At 61.6% G+C, this 26,982-nt stretch overlaps 2 protein-coding genes across 4 annotated transcripts in view; both read left to right on the top strand.

Moving 5' to 3' along the window:
* The window catches only part of EXD3 (exonuclease 3'-5' domain containing 3), a 64,924-nt gene extending 44,911 nt beyond the window's left edge, over nt 1–20,013 (top strand). Inside the window, exons 11-22 of one of the 3 annotated variants that reach the window (XR_012786422.1) lie at nt 2,026–2,192; nt 2,289–2,427; nt 2,543–2,753; nt 2,851–2,960; nt 3,220–3,382; nt 3,481–3,647; nt 3,826–3,987; nt 8,732–8,785; nt 8,890–9,021; nt 18,442–18,541; nt 19,513–19,598; nt 19,721–19,757. Coding sequence is in view for 2 of the 3 variants with exons in the window: in XM_075559743.1 (XP_075415858.1) it covers nt 2,026–2,192; nt 2,289–2,427; nt 2,543–2,753; nt 2,851–2,960; nt 3,220–3,382; nt 3,481–3,647; nt 3,826–3,987; nt 8,732–8,785; nt 8,890–9,021; nt 18,442–18,541; nt 19,557–19,598; nt 19,721–19,977 (1,704 nt within the window). In the remaining variant the exon portion in view is untranslated. Of the gene's footprint in view, nt 1–2,025; nt 2,193–2,288; nt 2,428–2,542; nt 2,754–2,850; nt 2,961–3,219; nt 3,383–3,480; nt 3,648–3,825; nt 3,988–8,731; nt 8,786–8,889; nt 9,022–18,441; nt 18,542–19,512; nt 19,599–19,720 lie in introns of all 3 variants that reach the window. The other 2 variants (XM_075559745.1, XM_075559743.1) reach the window with 2 other exon arrangements.
* A 4,188-nt stretch (nt 20,014–24,201) lies between these two features.
* On the top strand, nt 24,202–25,263 carry NRARP (NOTCH regulated ankyrin repeat protein). The gene has a single exon (XM_075558874.1). It carries the CDS (start codon nt 24,206–24,208, stop codon nt 24,548–24,550), a length of 345 nt encoding a protein of 114 aa, XP_075414989.1. The 5' UTR covers nt 24,202–24,205; the 3' UTR covers nt 24,551–25,263.
* Nucleotides 25,264–26,982: the final 1,719 nt, after the last annotated feature.

Genomic DNA, 26,982 nt, shown 5'->3' on the forward strand with positions numbered 1-26,982 from the left:
TGAGTCCTCCTTCCCCCTGGCTGTCCACCTGCCCGAGTGCTGTGGGAGCACCAGGCTCACAGAGGATGGCCACTCTGTGCCACGGTGCAGAGTGGCAACTCAAAAACCCACCTGTCAGCCAGCAGACTGGGGGCCACTGTTGGGTGGCAGAACTGCAGTGGCCAGCAGACCCCAAACCAACAGGTCAGGCAGCCAGCAGGGACAAAACTTGTTCAGGCCTGTGTCCCAGGAATGAGAGCGACAGTCCGAAGGGAGTGCGCATGAGCTGTCCCAGGACGCCCACAAAGGCAGGCTGCAGCCCACGAAGTCTCCCCACTGTTCAGTTGACAGTTGATCACATCCAGTCATGTGATGCAGTGAGCACATCCTGTTGACCCGCAGCCCCATCGTGTACTTTCAACCCCTCTCCCCAACACTCTCTGCCATCCTCGGACCAGCACCCTGTCCCCAAAGTGTCCCGTCACCATCACTGTCTCGTCACCACCTGTCCTACTGTCACTGTCCCTCAGCACCATCACCTCTCACCACCACCCCCAATCCACTCATCTCCACGCCTCAGTACCATCCGCCACCCCAGCTTCTCAGGACATCACCACCCCCTCCCTCCCACCACTACCAGACGTGTGCAAGCCTCTGCTCAAATGTGGTCACACACGGTCATGCCATCACAGCATGGACCTGTGTGTCCATGTGTGCCTGTGAGGTAGCAGGTAGGCCCCCTGTGCTGTGGCCTGAGACCAGTGGTCAGTCAGCAGAGGCCATGTTGTCGGGGCCTGGGTTTATGCCGAGGGGGCCGAAGAGTCCAAAGACGGGCAGCGGTGAGGGTGCCTCAGGAGCCTGAGGCCTGGCCCCAGCAGCTGCCATCCTGCCCTTCACAGAGGGGTGGAGGAATCCGCAGGATCAGCACTGACAGGACCTGTGGGCTCATGGGCACCTTGTGGGGGGTACAGTGTGAGGAAAGGCGTAGCCCAAGGCAATGGGGCACCCAGATCCTCTGCGTCCCGGAGCAGGCCCTGCCGAGAGTGGGTCCTCAGGGAGGTGACAGCCACATCCCGACCATGAACTGGGCTGGGCTGCAGCTGGGATCCAGGTTGGGGTCGTGAAGGAGACTTGCTGCAGGCCCTCCTGCCCTTGTGGTAGGGACTGGGCTGTCAGTGTCCCCACCCCCACATGACAGCCTGGGCCTGCAGCATCCATCTCATTGGGCTGTCTTGGGGACAGAACTGCCCTCAGGGCCTGGGTGGGGGGTGAGCAGAGATGCCCAGTGTCTGCAGCACCAAGCTGACCCTGGGGCTGGGCAACATCTCCCTCTTAGGTAGCGGATGAAGTGCCTGGAGTCCTCCTACTGGCTCCCAGGGGTGGCGAGGACATGAGTCACCAGACAGGAATGTAGCCCCTCACCCAGCAGGGCCCGGAAAGCTGGCCCGTCCCCCTGGGTGCCGAAGCTGTGGTGGCCGCTCGGGCAGCGGACATCCTGAAGAAAGTGCAGTTGTTTCCCCTGATTGTGGTCCACGTGGGAACCTGCGGCCACCGGGGGGAGGATCGTTGAGGGGTAGAGTGCAGCCAGGCTATGGGTAGAAGACGTGGGTGGGGCTGTTCAGGCCTCAGGAGCCTCTCTGAAGGCCCATACCCCCCACCTCCTTCCCATTCTCACTCTCAGGTTTGCTGGGTGGGACTGGGCAGGGGGCTCAGCTTCATGTGTGCTGAGTTCGGAGAGACCCTCGTAAAATGTCTGTGTCCAAACTCAGGCCCCCCCCCAGGGTAGGCACAAGGTGGCCCACAGAGGCAGGCTGTGGAGTAAGGTCGTCCCAGCCAGTGAGCAGCATGGCAGAGGGGTATGCTCTCTGACCATGGACCAGCTGCCCAGTCAGAGTAGACCAGTGGGGTACTGGGGCGGCTCAGCATGTCAGCAGAGGCCCAGTGTTACACAGCTGCCCTTCTGGGCTCAGACTCTATCTGGGCCAGCCCAGTGGCGGGCAGCAGGTCTGGGGTGTCTGTCATGTCCTGAGTGGCCTGCCTCCCTAGGACCTGGTTGGGCAGAGCAAATGGCTGCAGGACCAGCTGCTCCGGCTGCTGACTGCTCACGGTGGTGTGGCCAGGACTGCCCAGAGCCTCCAGGACCTCTCCCTGCCTGAGGAGCAATTGCCAGCAACCGTGGCCAAGGAGCTGAGCCGGCTTCGGCTGCAGGAGAGGTAGGTGCCCGGCAGCCTGAGGAGCCCTGGCCTTGGGGCACGGCCCTGCATCTCCCATGTGTCAGCGTGATGCGGCCTCATCTCTGCCCCTCGTAGGATGGGCCAGGCTGGCCGGAGCTTCAAGGAGCCAGAAAAAGACAGGAGCAGTTACTACCAGCTGCCACTCTCACGGGAGCATATCCACCTTGTGGCCACAACTGAAGACCTGGCCAGGCTTGGGCCCCGACTCCTTCAGGTGGGCGTTGGGGGTGGGGGGAAGCCCCCTTTGCTCCCAAGCCTCTGTGTCAGCAGTGGTGGGGCATGGACCCAGCGCTGGGTGCCCTGCTCAGGCCTGGCCTCTGTGTTGGCAGCCGGGGGGCGTGGTTGGCCTGGACCTGGAGTGGCGACCGCTGTTCCGGATGGCGGGCCGGCCCTGTGCTTCCCTGGCACAGCTGGCAGTGGAGGGCTGTGTGCTGCTGCTGGACCTACACACACTCGCGAGGCCACCCGGTGGGCAGGGGGCGCAGGCCTTGTCCCAGTTCCTGGGCCAGCTCCTCTCAGACCCCTCCATCACTAAGCTGGGTGAGCCTGCTCCTCTGGCCAGGGAGGGTGCTGGGTGCACCCCTTGGGTGAGCAGGAGGAAGGCTGAGTCTGTCGCCACGTGTGACCCCATGTGCAGGTTATGGGATGGCTGGGGACCTGAAGAGCCTGAGCACCTTCTGCACCGACTTCACCAATGCTGGGCAGCAGATGCAGGGCAGCCTGGACCTGCAGTCAGTGCATGGGCAGGTCCGTGCCGGGGACACAGAGGGACATGAGGGAGGACATGGGTGGGGGCAGACACAGGGGACAGCCTAGACTTGCAGTCAGGGATTTGGGGCAGGAGAGGGGACAGGGTATCAGGGAGGGTGGGCTGGGCCGTGTGGAGGTCAGGCTCTGTAAGGGAGCAGTGGGCTGGCATGGAGGTAGGGCATGCTCCCCAGGTGGTGGGGGTGGAAGTGGTGGGCGGGACCCCGGGGGCACTGAGCACCCGGGCGCTGTCTGGCAGGTGCGGCTGGCAGACCAGAGGACCTGGGCGGTGGATGAGGCACGGGCTCCCCGTGGCCTGAGCCTGCTAGTGCAGCAGGTGCTGGGCAAGCCCCTGGACAAGGCGCAGCAGCTGTCCAACTGGGACCGGAGGCCGCTGCGCGAGGAGCAGCTCCTGTATGCCGGTATGTGCCGGGGGCAGCCTGGGAGTCTGGGTGTGGCAGCGAGGACCCTGTCGGTGCGCACGTGCGCACTGGAAGCTGAGGCGGCCCCCTGCCCCCAGCCACAGACGCCTACTGCCTGCTGGAGGTGTACAAGGCCCTGTGCCGAGACCCCGCCTACTTTCACCTGGCCAAGAGCCTGACCCCGAGCCGGGGGGCCCGGTGCAGCATGAGAGCAGGGGCCCAGAGGCTGCCCGGCCAGCAGGAGGGCCTGGCCCCACCGCAGCAGGTGAGTGCAGGCCTCTGGGGAACCGGCAGGGATGGGGAGGGGGTAGGCACCCACCATGTCTTCCTGCTCAGCACTCCGGCTCTCTCTCGTCAAGGCCCATCCAAGGGCTCCCTGGGCCACCCCTCAATCCCACCCACCCTGGCGTGGAGAGGTACCAATGAGAGGCACTGCCTTGTAGGTTCCCGGGGCTGCAGGCAGTGGAGCGGCCCCCCAGGTGTCCGCCAGGGACTTCCGCGTGGTGTGTGACAACATGCTGCAGGGGCTGGCAAGGAGCCTGCGCTGCCTAGGCGTGAACGTGTGCGTGCTGGACTCTGGCGACGACCACCGTCGGGCCGCAGAGGTGAGCGAGCCCCTGGGCCAGGGCAGCTGGGGTTCGGGTGGCCGGGACCCTCAGAGTCCTGCTAGGAGGAGGTCAAGAGAGGTTCCTTCTGTGTTGCGGTGACCCTCCGCCCCTCGCATCGCTGTGACCTGCTGCTGCTGGCCCTTGCGTTGCTCCCTTGGGGATCAGGCCCACGATGCCCCTGGCCCAAAGCCTTCACTGAACCACCTGGGACGGGCAGTAGGCAGCATCCCTGCTGTGGGCTGCACCAAGTCCTGGTGTCGCTCTGCCCATCTTCTGCCATTTCTCCAAGACCCTGGACTGAACAGGTGCTCCGAGGCCACGCCTGTGTCTGCTGCCCCTGGCAGGCTCTCCTCCCAGGCCTTTGCAGGGTGTGGAGGACAAAGTCCTTTTTTTAAAAAAAAAAAATACGATGACTTACCTGAAGGATTGATGTCACACCTTGTGATTCCGATCCAAGGGCTCTCTGCGTGCCCAGTTCTGGCCGCACGCAGTGCTTCCCTGTCCGCACTTAGAGTTGTGCGATCTACCTGTCGGAGTGCAATCTCCGTGCACCCTCCTCTTCATCAGGCCCAGCTTCTCCGATGATGCCCCCCAGGTATCCAAATTGGACGGTGTGGCGAGAGGAAGCAGCCCTGATTGTAAGCCATGTGTGTCTCCTGGTCTGTTAGAGCCACAACTCTTGGTCCACATGCAGGTCCCTACAGCAGCTCTGTAGATGCTCTGTAATGACCATTCCGGTGAGGTTGTCTGTGATCCGCCCAGTCGAATGCCTTCCTTTGCTTAGTCAAGGAAGCAGGTCAACATCACTCTGGTATTCTCAAGATCCATCCAACACCGACAATGATCACTTCCACTCCTGGTTCACATCTGAACCCAGCTTGAATTCCTGGCAGCATGGTGCTGTTGCTGTTTTTGAATGATCTCCGGTAAAACCATCCTTGCTTGTGATCTTAACTATAATGTTTGATAATTTCCACATTCTCCATCTTTCTTTGGAAGGGGCCCAAAGATGGACCTCTTCTAGTCGGCTGGCCAGGTAGCTGTCTTGGCAAGTTTGGGGCCTGGAAGATGAGTGAGCGCTCCCAATGTTGCACCCACTTGTCAAAACAGCTCAGATGGTCTTCTGTTGATTCCTGGAGGCTTGTGTTCCCCTAGTGCCTTCAGTGCAGCGTGGACTTGAACTTCTTCCTTCCCTGTCATCAATCATTGATCATATTCTGTCTCCTGAAATGGTTTGATACTGACCAGTTGGCTTTCGTACCTTGACTCTGTGCGTCCTGCCTGCTCTTGATGCCTCTTGCACCATTCAGTGTTACGCTCGAAGGCTTCTTGGGTTCTTTCAGCTCTAGAGATGCTGCGCATGTTCTTTGCTGTTTGGCTGTCTGACTTCAAGTCTTTGCATGTTTCATTGGAGTTACTGCTAGTGGGTATTTTGAATCAGACAGTCACAGAGTCTACTCTGCCAGGAATGTGTGGTTACAAGCAAAACTCTCAGATCTATTTGGAAGCGCAATGCTGCCAGCAATCAAATAATACCCACAAGCCTACAAGGTCATCCAATGAACATTTACCTGCAAGCCTACAAGGTCATCCAATGAACATATGCCTGCAAGCCCACAAGGTCATCCAATGAACATATGCCTGCAACCCAAATGTACTCAAAACCATGGATGCCCAAGATGAAGACAGTGAACAGGTTCACAGCTTCTTCAGTCTGACATTGACCCAACGTGCAATCAAGAAGCATTGATAATGACCGGTGATTGGACGTGGACATGGGAAATAAGGAAGAAGGTATTGGTGCCTAAAAATACAGCCTTGGTGATGGAAATGATGCCAGAGAGCACAGGATAGAATTTGGCAAAAAAAGAATTTGGCAAGACCAACGACTTCTTGATTGCAAACCTCTCTTTCCCACAACGTCAACGTTGACTGTGATTAGATGGAGTGCAGGGAACTCAAAGGAAGTGCATCTGTGGACCGAGGCGAGGAGACACCACTTCCGTCAGAACAAGCCCAGGGACCAACTGCAGGACGACCATCACCTGCTGGAGCAGGTTCAGGTGAAGTGGAAGAACATCCAAACTCGCCTACACGAACCCTGTAAGTGGGGCCATCCAGTCGGTTCTGCTCACAGTGACCCAGAGGACAGCATAGAACTGCCCCTGTGGGTCTCTCATCTCCCCCTTCCTTTTCTAGCAGCTGTCTGGACACCCCACCCCAAGTCACAATTCAGTCGAAGAGTCAGGAAGAGCCGCACCATTCTCGCCACAGCCAATCCCAGACTGTTGTCTTCTTCTGTGTACTCGGTGTTATTCATGGCATCATTTTTCTAACTGTGGCAAACACACACAACAAAATATTCTCCAACCCCACAAGTCTTCCTTGTCTAACTCAGTGCCGTTGGCTGTGCTCCTCATGCTGGACAGCCATGGCTGATGTCTTCCTGGTATTCCACCACCTTCAACACAGACTCAGTGAGCTTGAGCAACACCTTTCTCCGTCACCCCTGCTCACCTTGGTCAAGTCTGGCTTCTTTCCTTTTCTTAAAAAGGCTCCTTGATTTAGCGTCCACATACCCTACATGCCAGAGTTAAATCGCTTGGTAAAAGAGTTGGATAGACGTTCATCACAATCTGTTCCAGGGCTCCCTCCCTCTCCCACATTCAAGATTGGCTCCCCAAATCCCCTCACCTTCCCACCCCAGCAAACCACTGCATCAGGTATTTTCTCTACGCACCCACTCCTTCTGTGACTCACAAAACTGGGAAACCCAACAAAAACAATAAAAAACAAAACAGCAAGAAGAAAAGAATAATATAAAGATAATAAGACAGATAAGCAGTAAGAAAGAAAAGACAAGGCTCTAAATGTTTACGGCAGTGGAAAGCCTCGTCTTTCTCCCTCGGAGCAGCTGGTGGTTTTGACCTACTGATGCTCGTGGTGAGCAGCCTGACGCATACTCCATGACCTCACCAGGACCTCCACCTTGAACATCCCACCTGGCTTTGGAGACCATCTCAAAAACAGTCTACACATCGAACACTGGTGTCTCCACACCAGGTGAACTGTGGGACATCAAGGGCGGCACGAGCATGTGAGGAAAGCACAGGGGCAGGGCAGAAAGAAATGCCCAGCGTGGATGTCAGGAGACTCTGAAGCTCCCTCTCGAACGTCGACTGAGTAGCTCAGCAAATGGAAGACGTGATGAGTTCAAATCGCTGAGTGGAAGATTCCAGAGGGCAGCTCAAGAAAACAAACCTTTGTGAATAGCTCATGTTTTGTGTCAACTTGGCTGGGCCAGGAGTCTCAGTGATTGAAAGTTCAGACCTAGTCACCCCCCAGGATGTGGCCTAGCGATGAAGTTGGGTCCACAGGTCTGGGAGCAGCCTACCAGTTGTAGGGAGTTGGAGTGGTTGCAGCAGCTTCCCTCGGGTCACAGCCCTGAGCAGTATGCTGAAGGGAACCCTGATTGCTGCTCGCTGGGTCTGGAGTCCTGCACCTGTTACATCAGTTGAACTTTGGCTCTTTGGATTTGAGCCAGCAGCCTATTCTGGGAGTCATCAGCAGTCTCCCAACTCACCTGCTGGCCTCGGGTTCATTCCCCTCTGCAGCCAGAAGCCTGCTGTCTGACCTGCCCCTCTTGGGAACATCAGCTGTGCGGGTCAGGAGAAGCCTCCAGCCTGACATCTGACCCAGTGGCTTCACGCCTGACCAGCTCGAGCCCAGCCTGAGACAGTGAACTCTGTGAAGGCCTGGGTCTCTAGTAAGGGCAGTGTCTGTGCTTCCAAATCACCTGGGAGAGCTCTTCTCTAGGTGGCCGTTTGCTTAATTTTCTTCTAGTTTTTAGCAGTCTTTGTGTTTTGTTTTGTAAACTACTTCCACTGTTCTGAGATCACATCTATAAGATGGGCAAGCTCGGGATGCCTGTCTCCTCTCCCCGCCTCCCCGTCCTGCGCTGCTGCTGGCTCAGTAGGAAGTGATCGTGATCATGTAAACTCCCTGCTCGCCCCTAGAGAGGCGGTGTGGCTGGATTAGGACCGGCCTCAGCTGCCCTTCCCTGGCTGCTAGCCTCTTGCTGTGGGTCCACCAGCTGTTGGTGGACACCAGGTACTGTCCGCCCTTCTCTGGACCACAGCATCCGTCTCGGTCTATCTGCTTGGTGTCTGCAGCTTCACTGTGGCTGTGACTGTGGCTGAGGGCGGGTGTGTTAAAGAAGTGCTCCTGCCCATTTGGCTTCCTGAATCGAAGATGTGGCCTTTAGTTTTCGATCCATAGCATCCTCAGCCGTCTTCCCGTGGATACTGTCTCTATCTTTCTGATCTCTCTTTGAAACTCCAATTCATCATTCCCTCCCTCCTCTTCCCCCCCTACCCCCCGCCACCCCCTCTGATCCACCTACCGAGGCTTGGGTTTTTCTCATCTTCGTGGCTGGGCTCCTGCCCATTCCAAACCACCCCCCCAAGTGCTGCTGAACACACTCCAGCCTTGGGTTTCTAGCACGCTGCCTCTTCTTTCTTTCACATCTCCTCGGTCACTCTTAAAGACCTGTCCCTGCCTCATACCCTGCGGTGTCCAGTTTGTTTCTCTGACTGTCCTGTTTGTGCACTGTGACTCCTGCCCAGTCTCAGCCGACGTCCCAGGCAAAGCATCCTGGGAGGCCAAGGGAGCTGGCGGGAAAAGGGGTGCGGGAGGCAGGGCAGCCCTAAGCGCAGCTGCTGTGACTCTGGCCCCTGAACAGGTTGCCCGGCAGGAAGAGAGGGTGGTCCTGACATCCGGGCTTCCATACCACAAGGTAAGGAGCCCCTCAGCCACCAGGCTGCACAGGGCGGGTAGAGAGGTGGGCCTGGCAGTGGGTGTATGTGCGTCTGCCCAGCCCAGTGCCGCCCCTCCCTGCAGCTCCGGGCCCAGGTTGGGACTGGCCGCTGCCTCCTGGTGGACTGCTCCCTCAAGGTGCGGGAGCAGGCTCGGGCCGTGCTGAAACACTTCAACGTGCGTGTCACCCTCGCCGACCTCTTCAGCCGCTGCCAGGTGGGTCTCTGCAGGTGGCCCCTCAGCTCCGGTGCCTGTGTGGTGCTGGGTTTCCACAACTGCCACCAGGAAGGCGTACTGGTGACATGGCCCTGGGCGTCTGGTTAGATGTGGGGCAGAGGCTAGGTGCTGTGGGCTCACTGCTGGCTGGGCAGGGCCCTCCCCAGGACAGGACACCAAGGGCCAGCAGGCCTGCCCTGCACCGCCTAAGACTCCTGTGTGAGTTTGAGTCAGCAAGTGCTCCCTGCCTAGTGGCATGAGATCTGGGTCAGAGTCACGTCTCAGAGGTGGGGGGACCCTGGGACCCCGATCCAGAACAGGGGCTCTACAGCCCTGCTGGAGACTGGCTTGAGCAGGTCGGGGGCAGGGGTGAGGTGCTGATTTGGCTCCAAATGAGGCGAGGGTTTGCTGGCCTAGGGCTGGGAGGGCCCGTTGGACACTGAGCCTCTTTCCCAGAGGCACCTGCAGGGCTGCAGGATGAGGGCAGCCTCTGTGCTGAGGGCAAGGAAGTGCCCGAAGTCCCTAGCTGCCCCTGCTAGGCAGACATGGCTGCTCTGGGGACAGGAACTTCATCTGTGCCCTGTGCACTGCCGCCCCTGAGTGCCCCGGGCTCCTGGGAGGAGCTGCTGAGGCCGCTGGCCACTTTCTTAAGAAAACAGGAAGTCTGCTTGTCAGAGGAAACCCCTCGGCTCGAGGGGAGGTAGGGGTGGCCCTTGGTGAGGGGGGTGGCCGGAAATGAGGCTCTGTAGTCATGGGCACTGGTTGGGGCCCTTCCTGGTACTCCTCAGCCAGCTAGCACATGGGTTGGCAGGCAGCTTCACAAGGTGGGCCTCTAGCTCTGCCCTGACAGATTCTCTAGCCACGGGCCCCATGGGTGTGAGTGCAGGGCACCAGGAGGGCCAGGCCCCTTCCAGCTGACCCGCTGGAGCCCATGCCCAGCAGGTCCTCTGCAGGTAGACACTAGGTGAAGGCACCTGGGTGAACTAAGGGTGACTGGTAGACAACCCCCATCCCCACCCCAAGGGGTGCAGACCCCGCAGGATAGGCCAGGAACCCACCACCACCACCCCATACCCCTCTCCCCATTCACTCTGGCCTAGTGTCTGTCCAGTGACCTGGTGCAGTGTATCCCCCCCCCTCCCCGCAACAGCCAAGCCGGCGCCTCCCGGGAGACACCTCCCCACCCCAGCCCTTTCCCTTTCCCTCTCCTTCCCTCTGCTATTTTGGTGCTGTTCCCAGAGAGGACCCCGTGACCCCGAGCCTTCCCAGCCGCCTCAAGACCCCTGGGCTGCCCTGGAGGACAGGGGCAGGGTAGGAAGTAACCAGTGGGCATCCCCAAGGGGTCTGCATTCTCACCAGTCAGGTCCTGTGTGTATCTGCCACCTTCTGACCCCTTAGGTGAGGACACAACCCTGGGAGTGCCAGGGGCAGGGCCAGGCCAGTAGCAAAAGGGGCTGGCCTCCCAGAAGGGGGCAGGGGACAGCTCCACTTCTGAGAGCCCCTGGGGTGTGTACTCACTATAAGCACAGTTGGTACAGGCAGAGGTCATATCATGCCCCTTGCCCTCCAAGTTGGCAGGGCAGCTAGGGTTGTCCGTCGAGAGTGCCCACACAGAGGCTGTTCCCAGCACTGACCAGCGTGGGAAAATACTTAGCAAATAAGCTTGATATACAAAAAAACCGGCGGCATGCCTGGCCACACAGCCCAGCGCCGTCTGTGTCTCGTGTCCTCCAGCAGCTGAGTGGGCTGAGGTGGGACAGTGACCCCGGGGGTAGAGGGGGATGTCAGCCCAATGGTGAGTCTGTGAGATGAGATGCCGGGTCCTTAGGGACAAGGCCCCCACGCCTGGGCCATGCAGGGTAGGCACAAGGATGGGGGTCAAGGGTCTCCACATCCTTAGACCAGTGAGAACTGAGACCCTCATGACCTCTGCCCTCCCTCAATCCTGATGATGGATTAGTGAACAGAAGAACAGGGAATGACTCCTGTCCACTAGCCCCACACAGGGAGACCCCACCCTCTCCTCAGTGAGATGATGGGGTGAAGGCCCCTTGGAGAGCTCTGGGAGCTGCCTCCTCATCAGGGGGAGGGGGAACACAGTAGGAGGCCAGCCAGGGTCCCTCCCCTACACCCATTCCCACCCTCCCCTTCTATCAGCTTTCTAGAAAAAGCCCTGGACCTTGGCCAGAGCCTTGCTTCCCACAAGCCAGCCAGCCCCTGGACAACTCCCTGCCCCCCGCCACCCTCAAGGGCCACAAGTGCCTGGTCTCAGCCCAGCAGCTGTGGGAGGACCTGTGGAAGCCTGCACATCTCACCTGTTGACACACTCGGCCCCCTCTCCCTGACCCCTCTCCTAGTCTGCAGGAAGAGGGACATGAGTTGAGAGGAGATTAGGGGGCCACAGTCTCCTCAGGTGGCATTTGAGGGACTACTTTCCATGGCCTGGCACATGGGGCACAATAGGCTCACTGCCTCAAGCTATGGGCAGCTTAGGCGAGTATGGGGGTGGGAGGGTGTCAGTCCCTCTGGGGATGGTGTGCAGGGAGATGAACGTGCTTGTGTGTCAATCCCAGCACCAGCCTCACACTAAGCTGCAGACCCTTCACCCAGCCTGTGACTTGCCTGTGCATCTGTCCAGAGCAGATGCTAAGGCCAAGCAGGATGGTTCTAATAGACATGTCCATCATCTGGGGTCTGGGGTTCACTATGCCTTTGCCTCAGAGTTTAGAGATGGCTGCAACTTTCCGGATGGTGACAGGAAGCGTGCTTGTCTGTTGTCTGCTTTTAAAAATGGTCAGTGTGCTAAACGTAGCCTCCGAGGGGCACGTGGGGACAGAACTGCCCTCAGACTCAGGGGAAGCAGGTGTGCCTGCCTGAAGATAGTGGGAGCTGGAAGGGAAGGAAGTGGCTTTGGCAGAGCACAGCCCCGGTGCACACAGGACACCATCACTCTCAGGATGCTGCGCGTGCACACATGTGCATGGGCTCAGACTGGGTACATGGACACATGCGTGCTGGCCACCATGTGCACATAAACATGCCCTCTCCCATGTGTCTACACATGCAGGCCCTGAATGCACACACATGTACACATATACCCCCATGTGTACATGTATGCACACATGTACATAGACCTTCCCTTTGTGTTTATGTGTACACACACCCCATAAACACACACACAACCCCCTTGTGCACACAAATGGCCTCCTTGTATGCACACAATGTACATGTGCACATGTATACATACATATCCCCCATGTGTACAAATATACATACACACTCCATGTGCACATGTACACTCTACCTTGTGCACATATACATATGTACACACACACCCTCTTCCCTTGTGCACATCTGTACACACGGGCCCTCCCTGTGTGTGCATACATACACATGCACCTACCTATGGGCACATGTATGCCCCCTCATGCACACACACGTACATATGCACATACACACTTGCCCTCCCATGTACTCCATCCTGTGTACACACACAGATACACATGTACACACACACCCTGGCTATGCCCACAGACTAGGCCCCTTTCTAGCCCTAGCCTGCTGCTCTTTCCCCAATCCACCCCCAAAGAGAAGAGGGTTTGTAGACTCTTCAAACCCACTGCCCCTGGAGTGGACGCTGCCTCAGCCAGCAGCCTTACTGGACAGAGAGGACTCCCCAGGAGGCCACAGGGGGCCCTGGTGGAGCAGTGGTTAAGGCTCTCACTGCTGACTACAGATCTATTTGTGGAGACCATGAGAGATGAGGTCTGGGGTCTGCCTTCGAAGCCCTCCTGCCTTAGGAGGCAGTGGCCCCAGGGCATGTGGGGGCTGGAGGTCCCCTCCTCAGACCCCAGGCCTGAAAGGGCAGGAGGTGAAGGTTTGAGAACAGAGGTCCAGTGACCAGGGATGATTGGGAGGCTGGGTGTGGCCTGGCCTGCCAGGAAGGTGGGGAGTGGGGAGTGCTGGGGGCAGGCCCTGGAAGGGAGCGAGGTCTACTCCGCCCCTTCCTTCCGGGCTCAGTCCCCGGGTCCTGCAGCATCCCCACCACCCCCTCCCCTAGGGCAGCCAGGCCGAAATGTGACTTCCTCCAGGAAGTCCTCTGACACACACATGCGCGCCTAGGGGTCGGTGACCAAGTCCTGCCTCTTAAGAGTTTCGGGGTGCTCCTGGGCAAAGCCCTGGACCCTGGGCTGATGATTCCAGGCAGGGCCAGACCCAGGCTGGGCGCCTGGAGCTGGTTCGGGTTCTGCCTCCAGCCAGGGCTGCAGTCCCCTCTGTGGGAGGTGGGCAGTCAGGGTTCCAGCGCGCCTCTCCCCTCCCCAGGGCTCTGTGGGTGGTGGTGGGGGGGGGGTCGTCTCCCTGTCTCTCCCACCTAGCCAAGACCCGTCTCAAAAAAAAACCACAACAGACCCGTCTCCAGCGCCCCCAGTCCCTGCCCCTCCACCCCAGCGGGGTTCCCCAGCCCGCCCGCCCCGCGCGGGAAGCCGGGCCGGGGCGGGCGGGCGGGCGGCCGTTGGCTTTTGAATCTCCGCCCAGCTCTGCTCAGTGGCCCTTTCAAAGGCGGCGGCGGGGGCGGGGGCCGTTCCCAGGCGCGCCCCGCCCTCAGCGCCGCCCCTCCTCCCACTTTCCCACGGCCCGGCCGCCGGCGGGTTCTCACGGCCGCCGCCGCCCCTCCCCCGTCTGGGAACGGCCACTGCGCCGCGCCCGTGCCTCACGGCGGCTGGGGCGCAGAAGCCCCAGGGACAGGGGTGCACGGGGGTCACTTGGGGACCCCAGGGAGAGGGTGCTTAAAAGCTCCATGGACTGGGGTCTTTGGAGACCTCCGAAGGACTCTAGAGACCCTGGGGAGACTGAAGGGGTCCTGTGGGGAGGAAGCCCGCGCGCGCTCGTGTGTATGTGTATGAGAGTGTGCAGCAGGAGGGCCGGGGAGCATCATCTGCGGCTAGGTGAGGCTGAGTGGTGCCCTGCTGCCGCTGTGCGGGCGTGTACAACCAGGACAGGGCTGTGGGGCCACAGGGGTCCTGAAGCCTCATGCCCACCTGTGCTCAGCATCTTTCTAACTGTTGGCAAGACAGACTGACCAAATGAGAACCCAGAACCCTCTTAAACCTGAGTCCCAGAGAGACCCACTCAAACTTTGAGTCTGAAAACCAACTGGACTTGGACCAGCACACTGGCACCTGGCCCTCCTGGGGAATGAGGGAGGAGGGTGCAGGAGCCCCCTGAGGCCTGGGGCCATTTTGACTGGGGCTCCTGTGTAGGGCAGTCATCAGGGGCCTGTCTGCCCTGAACTGGCAAGACGTAGGATGGTCATCAGAGAGGTCCAGGTTCCTGGATTGTGGGGCAGGAGGGAGACAGTTGGAAATAGATGAGGCCAAGTGGGCTTCATCCAGCCCTGTGCCCCCCCTTAGCCCACCCCCACTGTGTGGCCCAGGTCCAGGTTACCCTGTTAATACCGGTTAGAGCAGGACCCCGAAATGGTCTCTGGGCTGGCTCGCCCAAGGGAGGCCCCAAAAGCACACCTCCCAGGGCCTTCACAATGTGTGCCGCTCAGTCACCACCATCACATAGACCTGGCTGTGCCCCGTCAGCCCCACGTACCTGGGCACCCCAGCCCAGGGCCCCATCACACATGTGCATACTCGCTGTGTGTGTGCTGCAGGCCTTTCTCGTGGGCAGCTGGGCTGGGGCACCCTGCCGGACACCCCTCCCCCACCCTGGACACACCACGGCAGGCTAGACCCCTCCCCCACCCTGGCTTCACAGACATTGTCTGACGCACAAAAGGACGGGGCAGTGGCCCGTTGGGGGAGGGCCTGGAGCCCGTGGGAACTGCCCTTCCCAGGCCAGAGGGGCAGGGCAAGGCAAGCCCCCAGGGCCTGGAGCCGTTCAGGGGGCACAAGACCTTGCTGAGCAGTCCAGCCAGCGGATCCCCAGGGCCCCTCCACCCCATATGTCCCCCAGGACAGAGGACTCTCTGCTGGTGGTCCCAGCAGGCCTGGACCCCGCACAGCTCTACCACAGTACCCATTCTCCACGGGCACCCTGTGGGCCTGCTCCCAGCACCGCCAGCTCCTGACCACCGTCCAGAGGCCTCAGGACAGTGGGGGCCAGAGGTGTGGGGCAGCACTCATGGGATGGGGGGGGGGGTGTAGGGCTGGAGGTGTGGGGTAGCTCCCATGGGATCGGAGGTGTGGGGCCGGAGGTGTGGGCAGCTTCCATGGGATCAGAGGTGTGGGGCAGGCCCGAGTCCAGGGCTGGCGGCGCCTGATTACTTCCTGTGGACCCTGGACACCGCCTGGAGGTGTCAGGCAGACGCCCGAGGAAGGACGTGGCCCTTTCATCCACCCTTTGGCCCTGCTGCCTAGACCATTTGTTGGGGTCGTTCCAGGGGTCAGCATGGACAGGCCAGCCTGGGACCCATCAGTGCTGGAAACCAAATGGCAAGTGCCCAAGATGGTGGCCCTGCCTTGCCAGGTGGAACACGCAGCCACTGAGGGGGGGGGTCCTGAGGGCTCAGGAGGCACAGGGAGCCCCCGACTTGGGCCCTGTGGGCAGCACCCACATTTTTTCTGTTTACTGTCTCCTATCCCACTCGATGAGCACAGAAGCCCCTCACCTCGAGGCTCAGCCCAGCATCCCACATTTGGGTCTTCCCTAAGCTTCCGTACCCCCCACCGCCCCCACCCACCCCCCACCCCATGGAGCTGCCTGAAGGCATTTAGTGCAGGCTGCAGGGAGAGTTGGCTTTTTGCTCAGAGTGTGAGGTTCACATAGGCAAGGGCTCAGACATCTGACTGCTTTTCAATGGACGGTGCCAGGAGGCCCTGGAAACTGCAGGACAGCCTGGCTGCTGCCCCTACCCTTGCCTCTGGGAACAGCCAGACCTTGCTCCCATGGCCCTGCCCTGACCCACTCAGGCCTGTACCCAGTGTTCCATCCTCGCTCAGCTCCCCAGGAGGTTTGGTTTTGGGGGGGCAACCAGTGGACCTCACCCCTGGAAGAAGTGAGCCCTGCCCACCTCATTCCTTAGCCCCCATGCAGCTAGGACAAGGGCTCCTAGGGCAGATGGGCACCTGGTTAGGGTACTCAGAGCAAGGGGTACTCAAAGCAGGGGATGCTAAGGGTGGGAAATGCTGGGAACAAGGGTGCTTGGGCAGAGGGTGCCTGAGGCAGTGGTGTGCTCAGGACTGGGGGTACCTGAGGCAGGACAGAATCCATGAACTGGCCCCTACATGGCGAGAACTGTCAAAATCGTCACCCTGGCAGGTATGGCTGGTGATTTCTGGCTGCCAGAGCCTGAGGACAGATCACGTGTAGGTGTGGCTCAGGCTGGCTCCTCAGAGCCCCCTCCTCCACTGGCCATGTCCCACCTGTGGTTGGTGTCCCACCCTGTTGCACCCCCTCACACCTGCTGGCTCAGGTGAACTCAGGTGTAGGGCTCCAACCCTAGACCTATGGCCAGAAGGGCCCCTTCCCACACTTGCCCTTGGTAGGGAAGGGGTTCAGCCTGGCCCAGGGCCCTGTTAGGCTGTGTGACAGGTGGTGGGCAGCTGATCAAGCAGGCTGCTGCTAGGCTCCCCTCAGGCCTCAGAGCAGATCATCTGTGGGTAGTGGGCAGGGGCTCCAGCTGCTGGCCCGTGGGAGCTGTGGGAACCCTGAGTGCCAACAAGCCCTGGGGCCAGGAGCCTTCCCATCCCCTTCTGCCCCCGACTCACCTGGGCCCGCCCATGCCCCCCGGCCCTTCCCACCAGCCCGGCTCTTGGGCGGAGGCTGCCCCACCCTGGGGCCCCCAGACTGGGAGGAGGGGCCAGGCCAGGTCCCAACCTGCAGGAGCCCCGGAGTGCAGGTTCCTGGGGGGGCTGCTGGCCTCTACCCAGGTCCCCTCTTTGAGCTTCCTCTTGTCCTCACCTAGTCCTTGCCAGTGCTGGGACCATGAGCCAATACTCAGCCCTTAGAGCCCCCTTTCTTCAGGCAGTGGGGGGCAGCAAGCCTGTATCTCCTGGGAGTACTCCTCCTCCTGACCCATCCCATACTCTGATGGACTGGAACCCTGGGGACCAGGGCCAGCAGTGCCTGCCTGGAACAGGTGGCCAGGGCCCCAGGGTGGCCAGGGCAACTCTGGTGCCAGGCCTAGCCCTTGGGCAGCCAGCCAGACACTGCAGAGGGCGGGCGCTGCAGGCGGGCGGGAGAGAGAACCGGCCTTTCCAGCCAGGGAGGGGGCCGATCGGGGTGACAGCGGGGCCCGCCAGCGGGCAGCGGCCGCCGTGGGAAAACTGGCCCCGGTGGTTCCCGAGGGTGGGGCCAGGCCCTTGCGGAACGGAGGGACCGGGAGCTTGTCTGAAGCGGGCAGTGACTCAGCATGAGCTGGCCAGCTCGCCCAGCCGCCCACCTCGGACCCCATCCTCCTGCCGCTCCACCTACACTACCTCACCTGCTGACCGCTGGCCTTAGGCCCAGGCAGAGCTTGTGGGGCACTCAACGCAGGGCCAAGGGAGCAAGACTGCCCCCTGGCTCTTGGCCCTCCCAAGGCGAGGCTGGAAGGCCCGTCTTAGACCACTGTTGGCCTTGTGTCCACCAGGGCACACCCCCAGCGGCCTCCATGGGGTTGGGGCCAATGGAGAAGGGAGGATCCTGGGGTGGGGGACAGCCTGCCGGTGAGCAACTGGTGGAGGTGCTATAGCTAGCTCCCCACAGTGTTGGGACACCCTTGGGAAGAGCAGTGGAGGAGGAGCCCAGCCGTGGGCACCCTGACTTCCGCTCCCAGCAGCAGTGGCCTACAGGCACCGTGTCATTCCCGGGCCCTGGGAGTTCCCAGCCCTGCCCTTGGCCCCGCTCCCCAGACTTCGAGTCCCCGGTTCTAGGACTCTTGTAAGCACCTGTGTGGGAATCAGGCTGAGCTGGCCCTGCCAGGCCAAGAAGTGCTGTGCAGGGGCCATGCTGCTTCCTGGTCCTGGGAGTGTTGGGGCCAGGGGATCTAGTGGGCGGGCAGCAGGACTGGCAGTTGGCTAGCTACGTGGTCACTGCTGGGTCAAGGGGCACTGAGTCCTACCAGGACTGGGTTACACTCTGAAGCCCAGCTGGATGCTGTGTCATGTTGTCACCGCTATGGCTGAGCCCGGGGCACCCTGCACTCGAGGTCTTGGGGTGGGGAGGGTATGGCGGAGATCAAGGGTCAGAAAGCAGGGTGGCTGTGATTTCCCCAAATGTGGGAAACTTGACTGCATAATTTGTGGCAGTGGGGGACTGCGTTTGCGCTCTCCCCTAAAAAGAAAGAAAGAAAGCAGGGTGGATAGCCGGTGGTAGTCTGAGCTGTGGGGTGCTGGGCTGAGAGAGGAAGGGCACATGGGGTGCCCTAGAGCTCAGGGGCCAGGAGGTCCTGAAGAGGAGCACCACTCAGGCTCAGCTCTGTGCCCCTAGGTGTGTAACTGTGATCAGTACCTGAAGGTCTCCAAGGACATGATGAAGCACCTCCTGCAACTCAACGGACGCCAGGAGGGTCCCGGCATCCCAGGTGAAGGTCAGCAGTCCTCCTGGGGGACAGGCAGCCCTCTGAGACTCAGTGCCCTGCCAGCACCCCACCTCCCTGCTGAGCCCTGCACATATGCACACACAGGCACACGCACACCTGCTAAATCACATGCATGACCTCATGCACATATGTACATTCATAGGCCCCATGCTCACACACCCATTTACACACGTTCTCACATGCACACCCCTCACACATGATCATCCTACATTCATTTACACACTCATTTGCACCCCACACATTCACATGCACGCTCAAACCCCCGCTGCAGGTAGAGCACGGAACACACACACTCCTGTGTGTAGTGCCCATGCACGTCCCCTCAGACTGGCCTGCACAGACCTGAGCAGACAGGAAAAAGAGGTGGGTACCAGCTGGCCCCACCCCTCCCCAGCAGCTCCCATCCAGCTGACTTTTCTGGGGTAGACCTTCGAGGGAGATCCCCCTGCCCCACCACAGCTCTGGCCAAGCATGCTCCCGACTTTAACCTGTGCAGAACAGCTCTGGCCCCATCAGGCATGAGCCAGTTTAAAGTTGCCTCGAATTCCCCGTCGGGAGCCCCCTGTGCCACAGTCTTGTGGGCAAAGCATGCAGTCCAGCATATCACAGGGTAGACATGAGGGCACGCCTCTCTCGCCAACTGCCCACATCTCAGCCACCACACACATACTCACACTCACACACACCGTCCAGTGCTGGCTTCCCGCCTCCCCACCCTGGTGCCTGCTGGTTGCGAAACCGGCTCCTTGGCAGAGAGCTTATCTGCTCATCACCACAAACGGGCCGCCCCCACAGCTTCTCAGGCCCCCAAGGGCCGACCCACCCATCTCAAGCCCAGAGAGTGTTTCCCAGGGACCTTTGAGCCCCAAGAACCTTCCAAGTTGCGAGTTCCCACAGGAGGGGCTGGCCTGCCCCATGCTCTGTGGCCTCGCTGCCCTATCTCCCTCTCCCGCTGGCAGGCCCTGGGTGACAGCCCGTGACCTGTGACCATCCTTGTTCCCAGGTGATGAGGAGGCCGCTCTAAGCAGGGATGGGCAGGGGACAGGTAAGCACCTTGAGGAGCTTTCCCCAGGGGCCCACCCACCGGTGGGGGGTGAGTGTGTGTCACTGACCAGGGAGGGTTGGGCAGGGGCCTGGGCCCTTCAGTGCTCTCTCCTGCCCACCCAGGCTTGGCCCCCCAGAACTACATCTATGACCGCCCATGCCGCTGGCTGGAGACTGCCGACCTGCAGAGCACCTCGCCGGCCACACTGGGCAATGGCACGCAGCTGCAGCTGTCCGGGGTGCCAGCTGGCGTGCTGCGGCGCCCAGGGCAGTGGCCCTTCTACTGCTGCCTGGGCTGTGGCAAGGTCTTCTGGGAAGGCTCCCACCTGAGCCGCCTGACTGCACAGTTTCGAGAGCTCCTGGGGGGCCCCAGCCCGTGACTCCACCTGGTCAGCCCCCTGCAATAAAGGTGACCTTGAAACCCACTCAGCCTGCAGGCCGCTTAACTGCCTCCCTCCACGGTAAGGGCCACCAGGGCCCCGCCAACAGTGGCCCAGGGCAAAGCTGAGTGGCCCCCCCGGCCACTGCACTTCTCGACCAGGCCAGGCAGCTTCATGCTCATGGGGGCCTCCCGACTGGACCTTCCAGCCCCCAATGCCAGTGGAAGGGTGCTGCAGGGCCCTAGTGTGGCCCTACAAGGGAAGGGCTTCCCGGGGGAGCAGGTCTTAGGGCCCACCAGGTGCTGGGTGTGGACAGATAGGCTGTGAGCCTCGCCCCGGCATGGGGGCCCCTCCCCTGAGGACAGCCGAGTGGGGCACTGGGCTAATTCAGGATGTCTGCTCCCATACCACGTGGGTGCTCCAGCCCTGTGCTTAGCCAGGAAAGGAGCCTCAGCCAGTCACACAAGCCTGTCCCCACCCCAGTGGAGGACAGTGGATATGGGCACCGGCAGAGGGTTCCAAGAGGCACTGGCCAGGCATCGGACCTTGTCCAGAGGTGCAGGCTGGCTAAGCTCACCCCCAGCAGCCTCCTTCACCCACCCACTACATCCCTTTCCTGAATTTCCTGCCTTCACCGGAAACCAGCCTTGATTTGGCAAAGCTGCTGGTGGGCGGAAGCCTTCAGCCCCGGACCCACCCCCACAGGCTGCAGGTGTGCTTCTCAGGACTGCCATCCTTCCCTCTCTGCCTCAGCTGGGGGCACAGCGCCAGCTGGGGTTCCCTCACCAAGCACATAGCCCTGCCCCCACTGGGCCAGCCCTGCTGGGGAGCACTGGGCCAGAACTGGCCCACCCCCTGTGGTCACTGCCTGGTGCTGCTGGGACTTCACCTCCGGGCTGAAACTGGTCCGATGGGCACCCCGTGGGGATAAGGGGCTGTCCCCCAGGGCCAGGCCCAGGACCTTTCAGGGCAAGGTCTGGCTCTCCCTCACCAGGACCAAGAGGAAGTGGCCCCTCCAGCGCAGCTGCATCCTGGATGCCTGGCCGGCCCACTGCAGATGGGACTGGGTCCTCCCCTCTGAGGTCCAGCCGTGCATGCCCACCGGGGGCAGGCCCACCAGCGGTGGCCAGCTGAGATGGTCTCGGACCCCAGTGCCAGGCCTAAGTCCAAGAAGCTGGCGCCCACAAGCGATTGTCTGCAGCAGTTCCTGCCTGGGCGGGAGACCTTCCTCCTCGGCCGCCAGGCCCATTTGTTATTTGATCTCTACCCTCTCCAGGCCCTTCCACCACCAGGTGTCTGCACTGCTGCTGGGAAGAAACCCTCCCCTCTTTCCCACGCTCCCCGACACATGTTAATGAATTAGCTGGAGGCCCCGCCCCCACTGCCAGGCTACTCCCTGTCCCCTGGCGCCCCCTCCCTGTCCAGTGTCTTCAAGGTGGCAGGGCCAGGGACCCAGGGGAGGGTTGGAAGGGGTCCTTTCCAGTGCCTCCACACACACATGCCAGGGTGAACAGGAGGCCGCATGTCCAAGCCAGGGTGGTCTGTCGGTGGCCTGAGCCCAGCCTGGGCCAGGTCAGACTGCGGGCTTCCCTGCCTCAGAGACCACACTCCCTCTCACTGACCTTTCCAGTCCAGCGTCCCCTTTGGGGACCAGCTCAGTACGGCAGAGATGAAGGAAGTGCTCACAGGGGCGGGGGGTGCCCTCCTGCCCTCAGGCTGCCTGTTCCCAGGCCTGTCCACCCAGCAGCCATGCGTGCAGGACCGAAGGGGCCGAGCAGCTCTGGACACATGCCCTAGTCCTATCGACCCCAGTGGAGGGGCCCAGCCAGGCCACTGACGCCATGGCCCCTGGTGAGATCCTGCCCCCACAGGCTCATGGGACCCCCTTTCTTTCTCTTCCCAGGGTCTCAGAGGGATGTTCCTCCAAGCTCTGCTTGCCTGGCCACTCAGGGCCCCTCCTGCCAAGCCCACCTGGGGTGGGGAGGGAGCTGATAGAGCATCCCCTGCGTTGGATGGAGCCCCCTGTGTTTACCACACTGGCTATGGCCAGCCTCCAGGGAGGGAGCAGGGGACCGTGGTGGCTGACGGGCCAGGACCTGGCCCGACAGGTTGGAGCCCTACCAAGGGCCCTCTGATGGCCTGCCTCCAGGAGCACCCCAGCCCCACCCCTGTTCCCCTCTGTGAGAGGCTGGGGGTGTCCAGCAATGGGCTGTCCAGCCTCCTCCAGGCAGCCACCCTGGGCTGGAGGAGCAGGTTTCCCACAGCCATGGCCCGGTGGGCGGACCAGACCGTGTGGGCGCCACCTGGAGAGGCCCGCACAGCTGCTTCATGAGCCACGCCCACCAGGGCCCATTCCCCCCCCTCCCCAAGAGGAGCTCCAGGCAGAGGTTACAGTGCCAACAGGACCCCCACACCTACTGAGGCCACAGGACCCCTGCCCTGCCTCCTGGCCAGGGCCTGTTTGCAGTTGGACAAGGCCCCACTGAGCCTGGATGGCCCCACCTGCGGGGTGGGGATAGCCCAGAGTCACCAGCCAGAGAGCTCTTGGGGATGGGTCTGAGCAGGACGCGCCCCTCCAACACCCCAACCCCCAGGGGTTCTGCTCTGAGTTGGCCACCAGGGCCCAGGAACAGCTCAGCCATCCCAGTCAGCAGGGTCAGGCTGGGAGGGGGTGTGTGTGACTGTCTAGAGGCGGCTAGCAAGCAAGGTTGGCCTCACATGGTTTTTCCTGCCAGTCAGGCTGTGACCCTTCCCAAGGCACCAAACAGGTTGGGGGCTCACCACTTGGGTGCTTGTCACGGGGGCCACAGGCCAGCCCCCAAGGGAGCCTGGTAGACAGCCTTCGGGGTGGCCTCCCCAGGCCAGATGAGGGCCTGGCTCTCCCACCCAGCTCCCACAGGAATGCAAGCCTTGGCCTGCCAGGCTCCTGAGTCTGCCTGCTCCCCTGGCTCAGCCCTCCTCCCAGCCACCTCAGAGGAGCTATAAACTGGAGCATGCTAATGAGGAAATTGGATCCCACCTGCCTCCCAGGACTTTGCGGGCAGTGAACGGGGTTTCCACTGCTCCCTCCACCACGCCAGCCCTGTTGGCCTAGAATGTCCTGGCCTCGTACTGATGGGCTGGGTGGAGGCTAGGGCTCAGACCCCTAGTCAGCACAGTTTCGGGCTGCCCTGAAGAGGCCGGGCCTGCTGCTTCATTGGCTCTAGCCTCACAAGTAGGCTTGTTGCGGTTCAGTGCGGGATGTGTAAAACTCTCAGGCAAGGGTCGGTGCTTCCAAGCACAGGGGCCTCCACTTGCCTCCCTCTCCACCACGTAGCTCCCCCGGGGCCTGCCTCGGCCCAGCGATGGCATCTGTGTCCTCACCACCCCCTACCGACGTCCCCCGCCCCAGGCTGGAGCCCAGTGCAGAGCTGCGGAGCTGCCGCGTGCACGCACGCAGCCGCAGGTCCCTCCTCCTGTGTTCCAGGGCCTGAGAGGCCAGCAACTCCCCCAGGTTGAACCCGCAGCCCCTGGCGCCACCGTGAGGTCGCCCTTCGGCCTGGGCTGGGCGCCTGGAATTCCCCAGGTGGCCTGAGGGAGAGTGGGCGGGACGGCCGCCAAGAAGACGCGGAGAAAACCCGAGGGCGGGGGCGGGGAGGGACACCTGCGGACCCCTCGTGGTCAACTGGCCTTCACCTCCGCGCGGCCCGCCACGAACACCCCGGGCCACGAAGCACGCCGCCGCCCCGCCCCGTGCTCCGCCCCCACGTGGGCGCCACCCAATCGCCAGGCCGCGGGCGGCCGCGTCACTGGGGCTCCATTGTCATGCAAATATAAAGGCCCCAAAAGGCACCCGGCGCGACTGGCTCGCGGGCGCAGCGGCGCGTGGGGAGGCTCGAGTGGAGCTGCAGACTGAGTCCAGGCACTGGGGATCGCGCGGTGGCCGCTGGCCCGCCGCCCGCCCGCCCTAGCAGCGTCCGCCCCCGCTCGCCCGCCCGCCCGGGCGCGGCTGGATGCGGCGGGGTCCCCGCGGCGGCGGCCCCCGGCCCCGAGCGCCCAGAGCGCCGAGGGGCGGCGTACGGGGCCCGGGCGGCGACGCACCCTCCATGCGCCGCGGCGCGCCCCTAGGCAGCCGGGGGCCCGCGCCGCAGCCGCCGCCCGCGCCGAGCCGGCCAGCCCGGGCCCCGGCCCCGGCCCCGGCCCCGGCCCCCGGCCCCGGCCCCGGCCCCGGCCCGGGCGCGGCGGCAACATGAGCCAGGCCGAGCTGTCCACCTGCTCGGCGCCGCAGACGCAGCGCATCTTCCAGGAGGCCGTGCGCAAGGGCAACACGCAGGAGCTGCAGTCGCTGCTGCAGAACATGACCAACTGCGAATTCAACGTGAACTCCTTCGGGCCGGAGGGCCAGACGGCCCTGCACCAGTCGGTCATCGACGGCAACCTGGAGCTCGTGAAGCTGCTGGTCAAGTTCGGCGCCGACATCCGCCTGGCCAACAGGGACGGATGGAGCGCGCTGCACATCGCCGCGTTCGGCGGCCACCAAGACATCGCGCTCTATCTCATCACCAAGGCCAAGTACGCGGCCAGCGGCCGGTGATGCCCGTCCAGGCGCCCGCCTCGCCCCTGCCGGACCTTCCCTCCAACTACCTCGGAGCTGCCGGACCCCGAGCCCGCCACCCGCGTGCCCGGGCCGCCGCGATGCGCGCTCCCGCCGCCTGGCGGGTGGGGGCGGGGCGGAGGCGCCGCCTCTTTGAAATCGGAGTCCCGAGCAGCCAGTTCGGAATCCCGCGACACCGGATCCCCGGCCCGAAGGTGGCCCCCGGGCGCCGCGCCGCGCGACCCTCCGCCGCCGCTTCTCGCGCGGTGTCTCCGGGTGAGCTTCGTGCGCCCGCGTTTTGTTGGGGAGGTCGTGTGCGTGGTCGGTGTGCTTGATGGAAGAAGATGCGGTGTTGTTTCGGGTTTTTTTGCGGGGGTAGAATCCTCCTCCTTCGTCTTCAAACTAAAACTTGAGTCTGTTCTTCGTTGCACTGAAAACGCCGCCCCGCCGAAGGGTCTCGGTGCACCTCCCCTCCCCCAGCTGGCTCGTCACCCCTCCCCCGAGCCGCAGCGCCCACCCGCCTCCCTTCGGGAACAGTTCGGGTGCGTTTAGGAAGCGCCGGCCCGGAGTCGCCCCGACCTCCCTCCCGCGAGCGGTCACCGCCCCCAAACCGCCCGGAGCTCGGAGTGCGGGCGGGCGATGGCTCTAGCGAGACCCAGGCCAGGTAACGGTCAGTTGTACACTTTTTTAAAAAAAGTAAATGGATTTGCCACAATTTAAATGTCATAACATTTATGACAATATAAAATATTAACCTATTTTAAGCCAAGTCCGCGGTGTATGTTTTGAGTCTTGGATAGAAACCCAATTTTAAAGGGCGTTGTGAAGGCCACAGAGCGTACCCATATTTATATTTTTATAAAATGCCCGTGAGACTGAAGCCGTCTGTGGACTGCCGAGCGTGGAAGGACGGCGCCTGCCCCGGAGCTGCCCCTTCCCCGGGAGCCGCCAGAAGCCGCCTCGGAGCCGAAAGCCCTGCGTGGAGGAGGGGCCACGGGAGGGGCTGCGCCGGCCTGGGGCAAGGAGCTGTCTGCGCGTCCTGGGTCCAGTTTTCTATGCAAGCCCACAGCCTGCTTGTTTTGATCCCGGGAAATAAAGGGAGGCTGCGCGATTCAAATTTAAATGAGGCTTCCCCTTCCCAGCAGTGCTGCTGACCCTTCAAGCCGAAATGGGGAGCCGAGAGGACACAGGTGGATGGGGCCTTTGTGCGGGGCTGGTCACATGGTCGAGTTGACCACGTCGGGACGCAGACAGTGAAAACTGGCGCTCATCGCTCCGCAGGGAGCTTCTCTGTATATTTTTTCTAGATGCAAATACCTTTTTAATTATGTTAATTAATGTTGAGACTCTAGGCTTATGTCCAAGCCATGTGCGCCCCGTCTGGTCTAGGCTGACGGGTGAGGTGGACAGCACTCGCCCTGTGTACGATAGAAACTTGTAGCCCAGTGTGAAAAATTTTAAATAAATTTTTCATTGATCTTTTTGTATGAAAAGCTCCGTTTGGTTTGTTGTTCTTTTTGGCCCTTGTGTCCCCACACTATGAATGGCTGGGGGAAAGGGTAGGGGGGGGAATGGGACGCTGAAGGCCGGCCACCTCCTCTTCCATAAAGTGAGGCCAGGAATGGCCGGTTCCCCCTGCTGGGACCCAGGGAAAGGGAGAAGCCAGCTCCTGTTGTCCTCCCTGTCCCCCTGGGCATTACCAAGTGGGGACTCTACTCAAATTGGTGATGTCTCACTAGAAGGTCCCCACCACCCCTGGGGGGGGGGCTTCTGCCCCAAAGGCTTCTGGGACCTACTGAGAGTCTGTTAGGCAGAGGGCCCAGTTGGGCCTGGCTGGAGGGACAAGGACAGAGGGGGGTAGGCCGCCATGGAGGGGTGCAGGGAAGGATGCCCTGACCTTACCCCAGCAAGGGAGGCCTACCAGCAGGAGGTCTGGCCCTGGAAGGTTACTGGTCTGCTTTAAGGCAGCAATAGGGCCCCTGTCACAGCTGCAACTGGCTGTCCCTACACTACTGCAGGTCTTGCTTGCACTAGAGCTGACTTACAGGACATGGCACTGGGTCCTCTGCACCCAGAAGTCCCGGGGAAGAGAGTGCATAGGGTTGGCCTTCCATGGGCCCGTCCTGAGGCAGGGGGAGCAGGGCAAGTTTGGGAAATAAACAAGACATTGGGTGGGGAACACCACTCCCCATTCCCACAGGGCACTGGCAGGGTACTGCTGTCCTAATGTGGCAGGACCAGCTTTATTCTGGGGGGTCAGTTTGACAGTGCCACATCCATGCAGAGGGTACCTAGCCTGCCCCCAGTCCAGGCCTGAGAGTCAGCTGAGGAGGGCTCCATGTGGCTGCCCTGGAGGGACCCCTCTGGCCCCATGTTGCAGGTCAGGTAGGGGCTTGGCGAGCTGCCCGCAGGCGTGGCTGAGGGACATGCTG

The sequence above is a fragment of the Tenrec ecaudatus genome, chromosome 10 (genome assembly GCF_050624435.1).
Source record: "Tenrec ecaudatus isolate mTenEca1 chromosome 10, mTenEca1.hap1, whole genome shotgun sequence".
In the NCBI taxonomy this organism is placed as follows: Eukaryota; Metazoa; Chordata; class Mammalia; order Afrosoricida; family Tenrecidae; genus Tenrec; species Tenrec ecaudatus.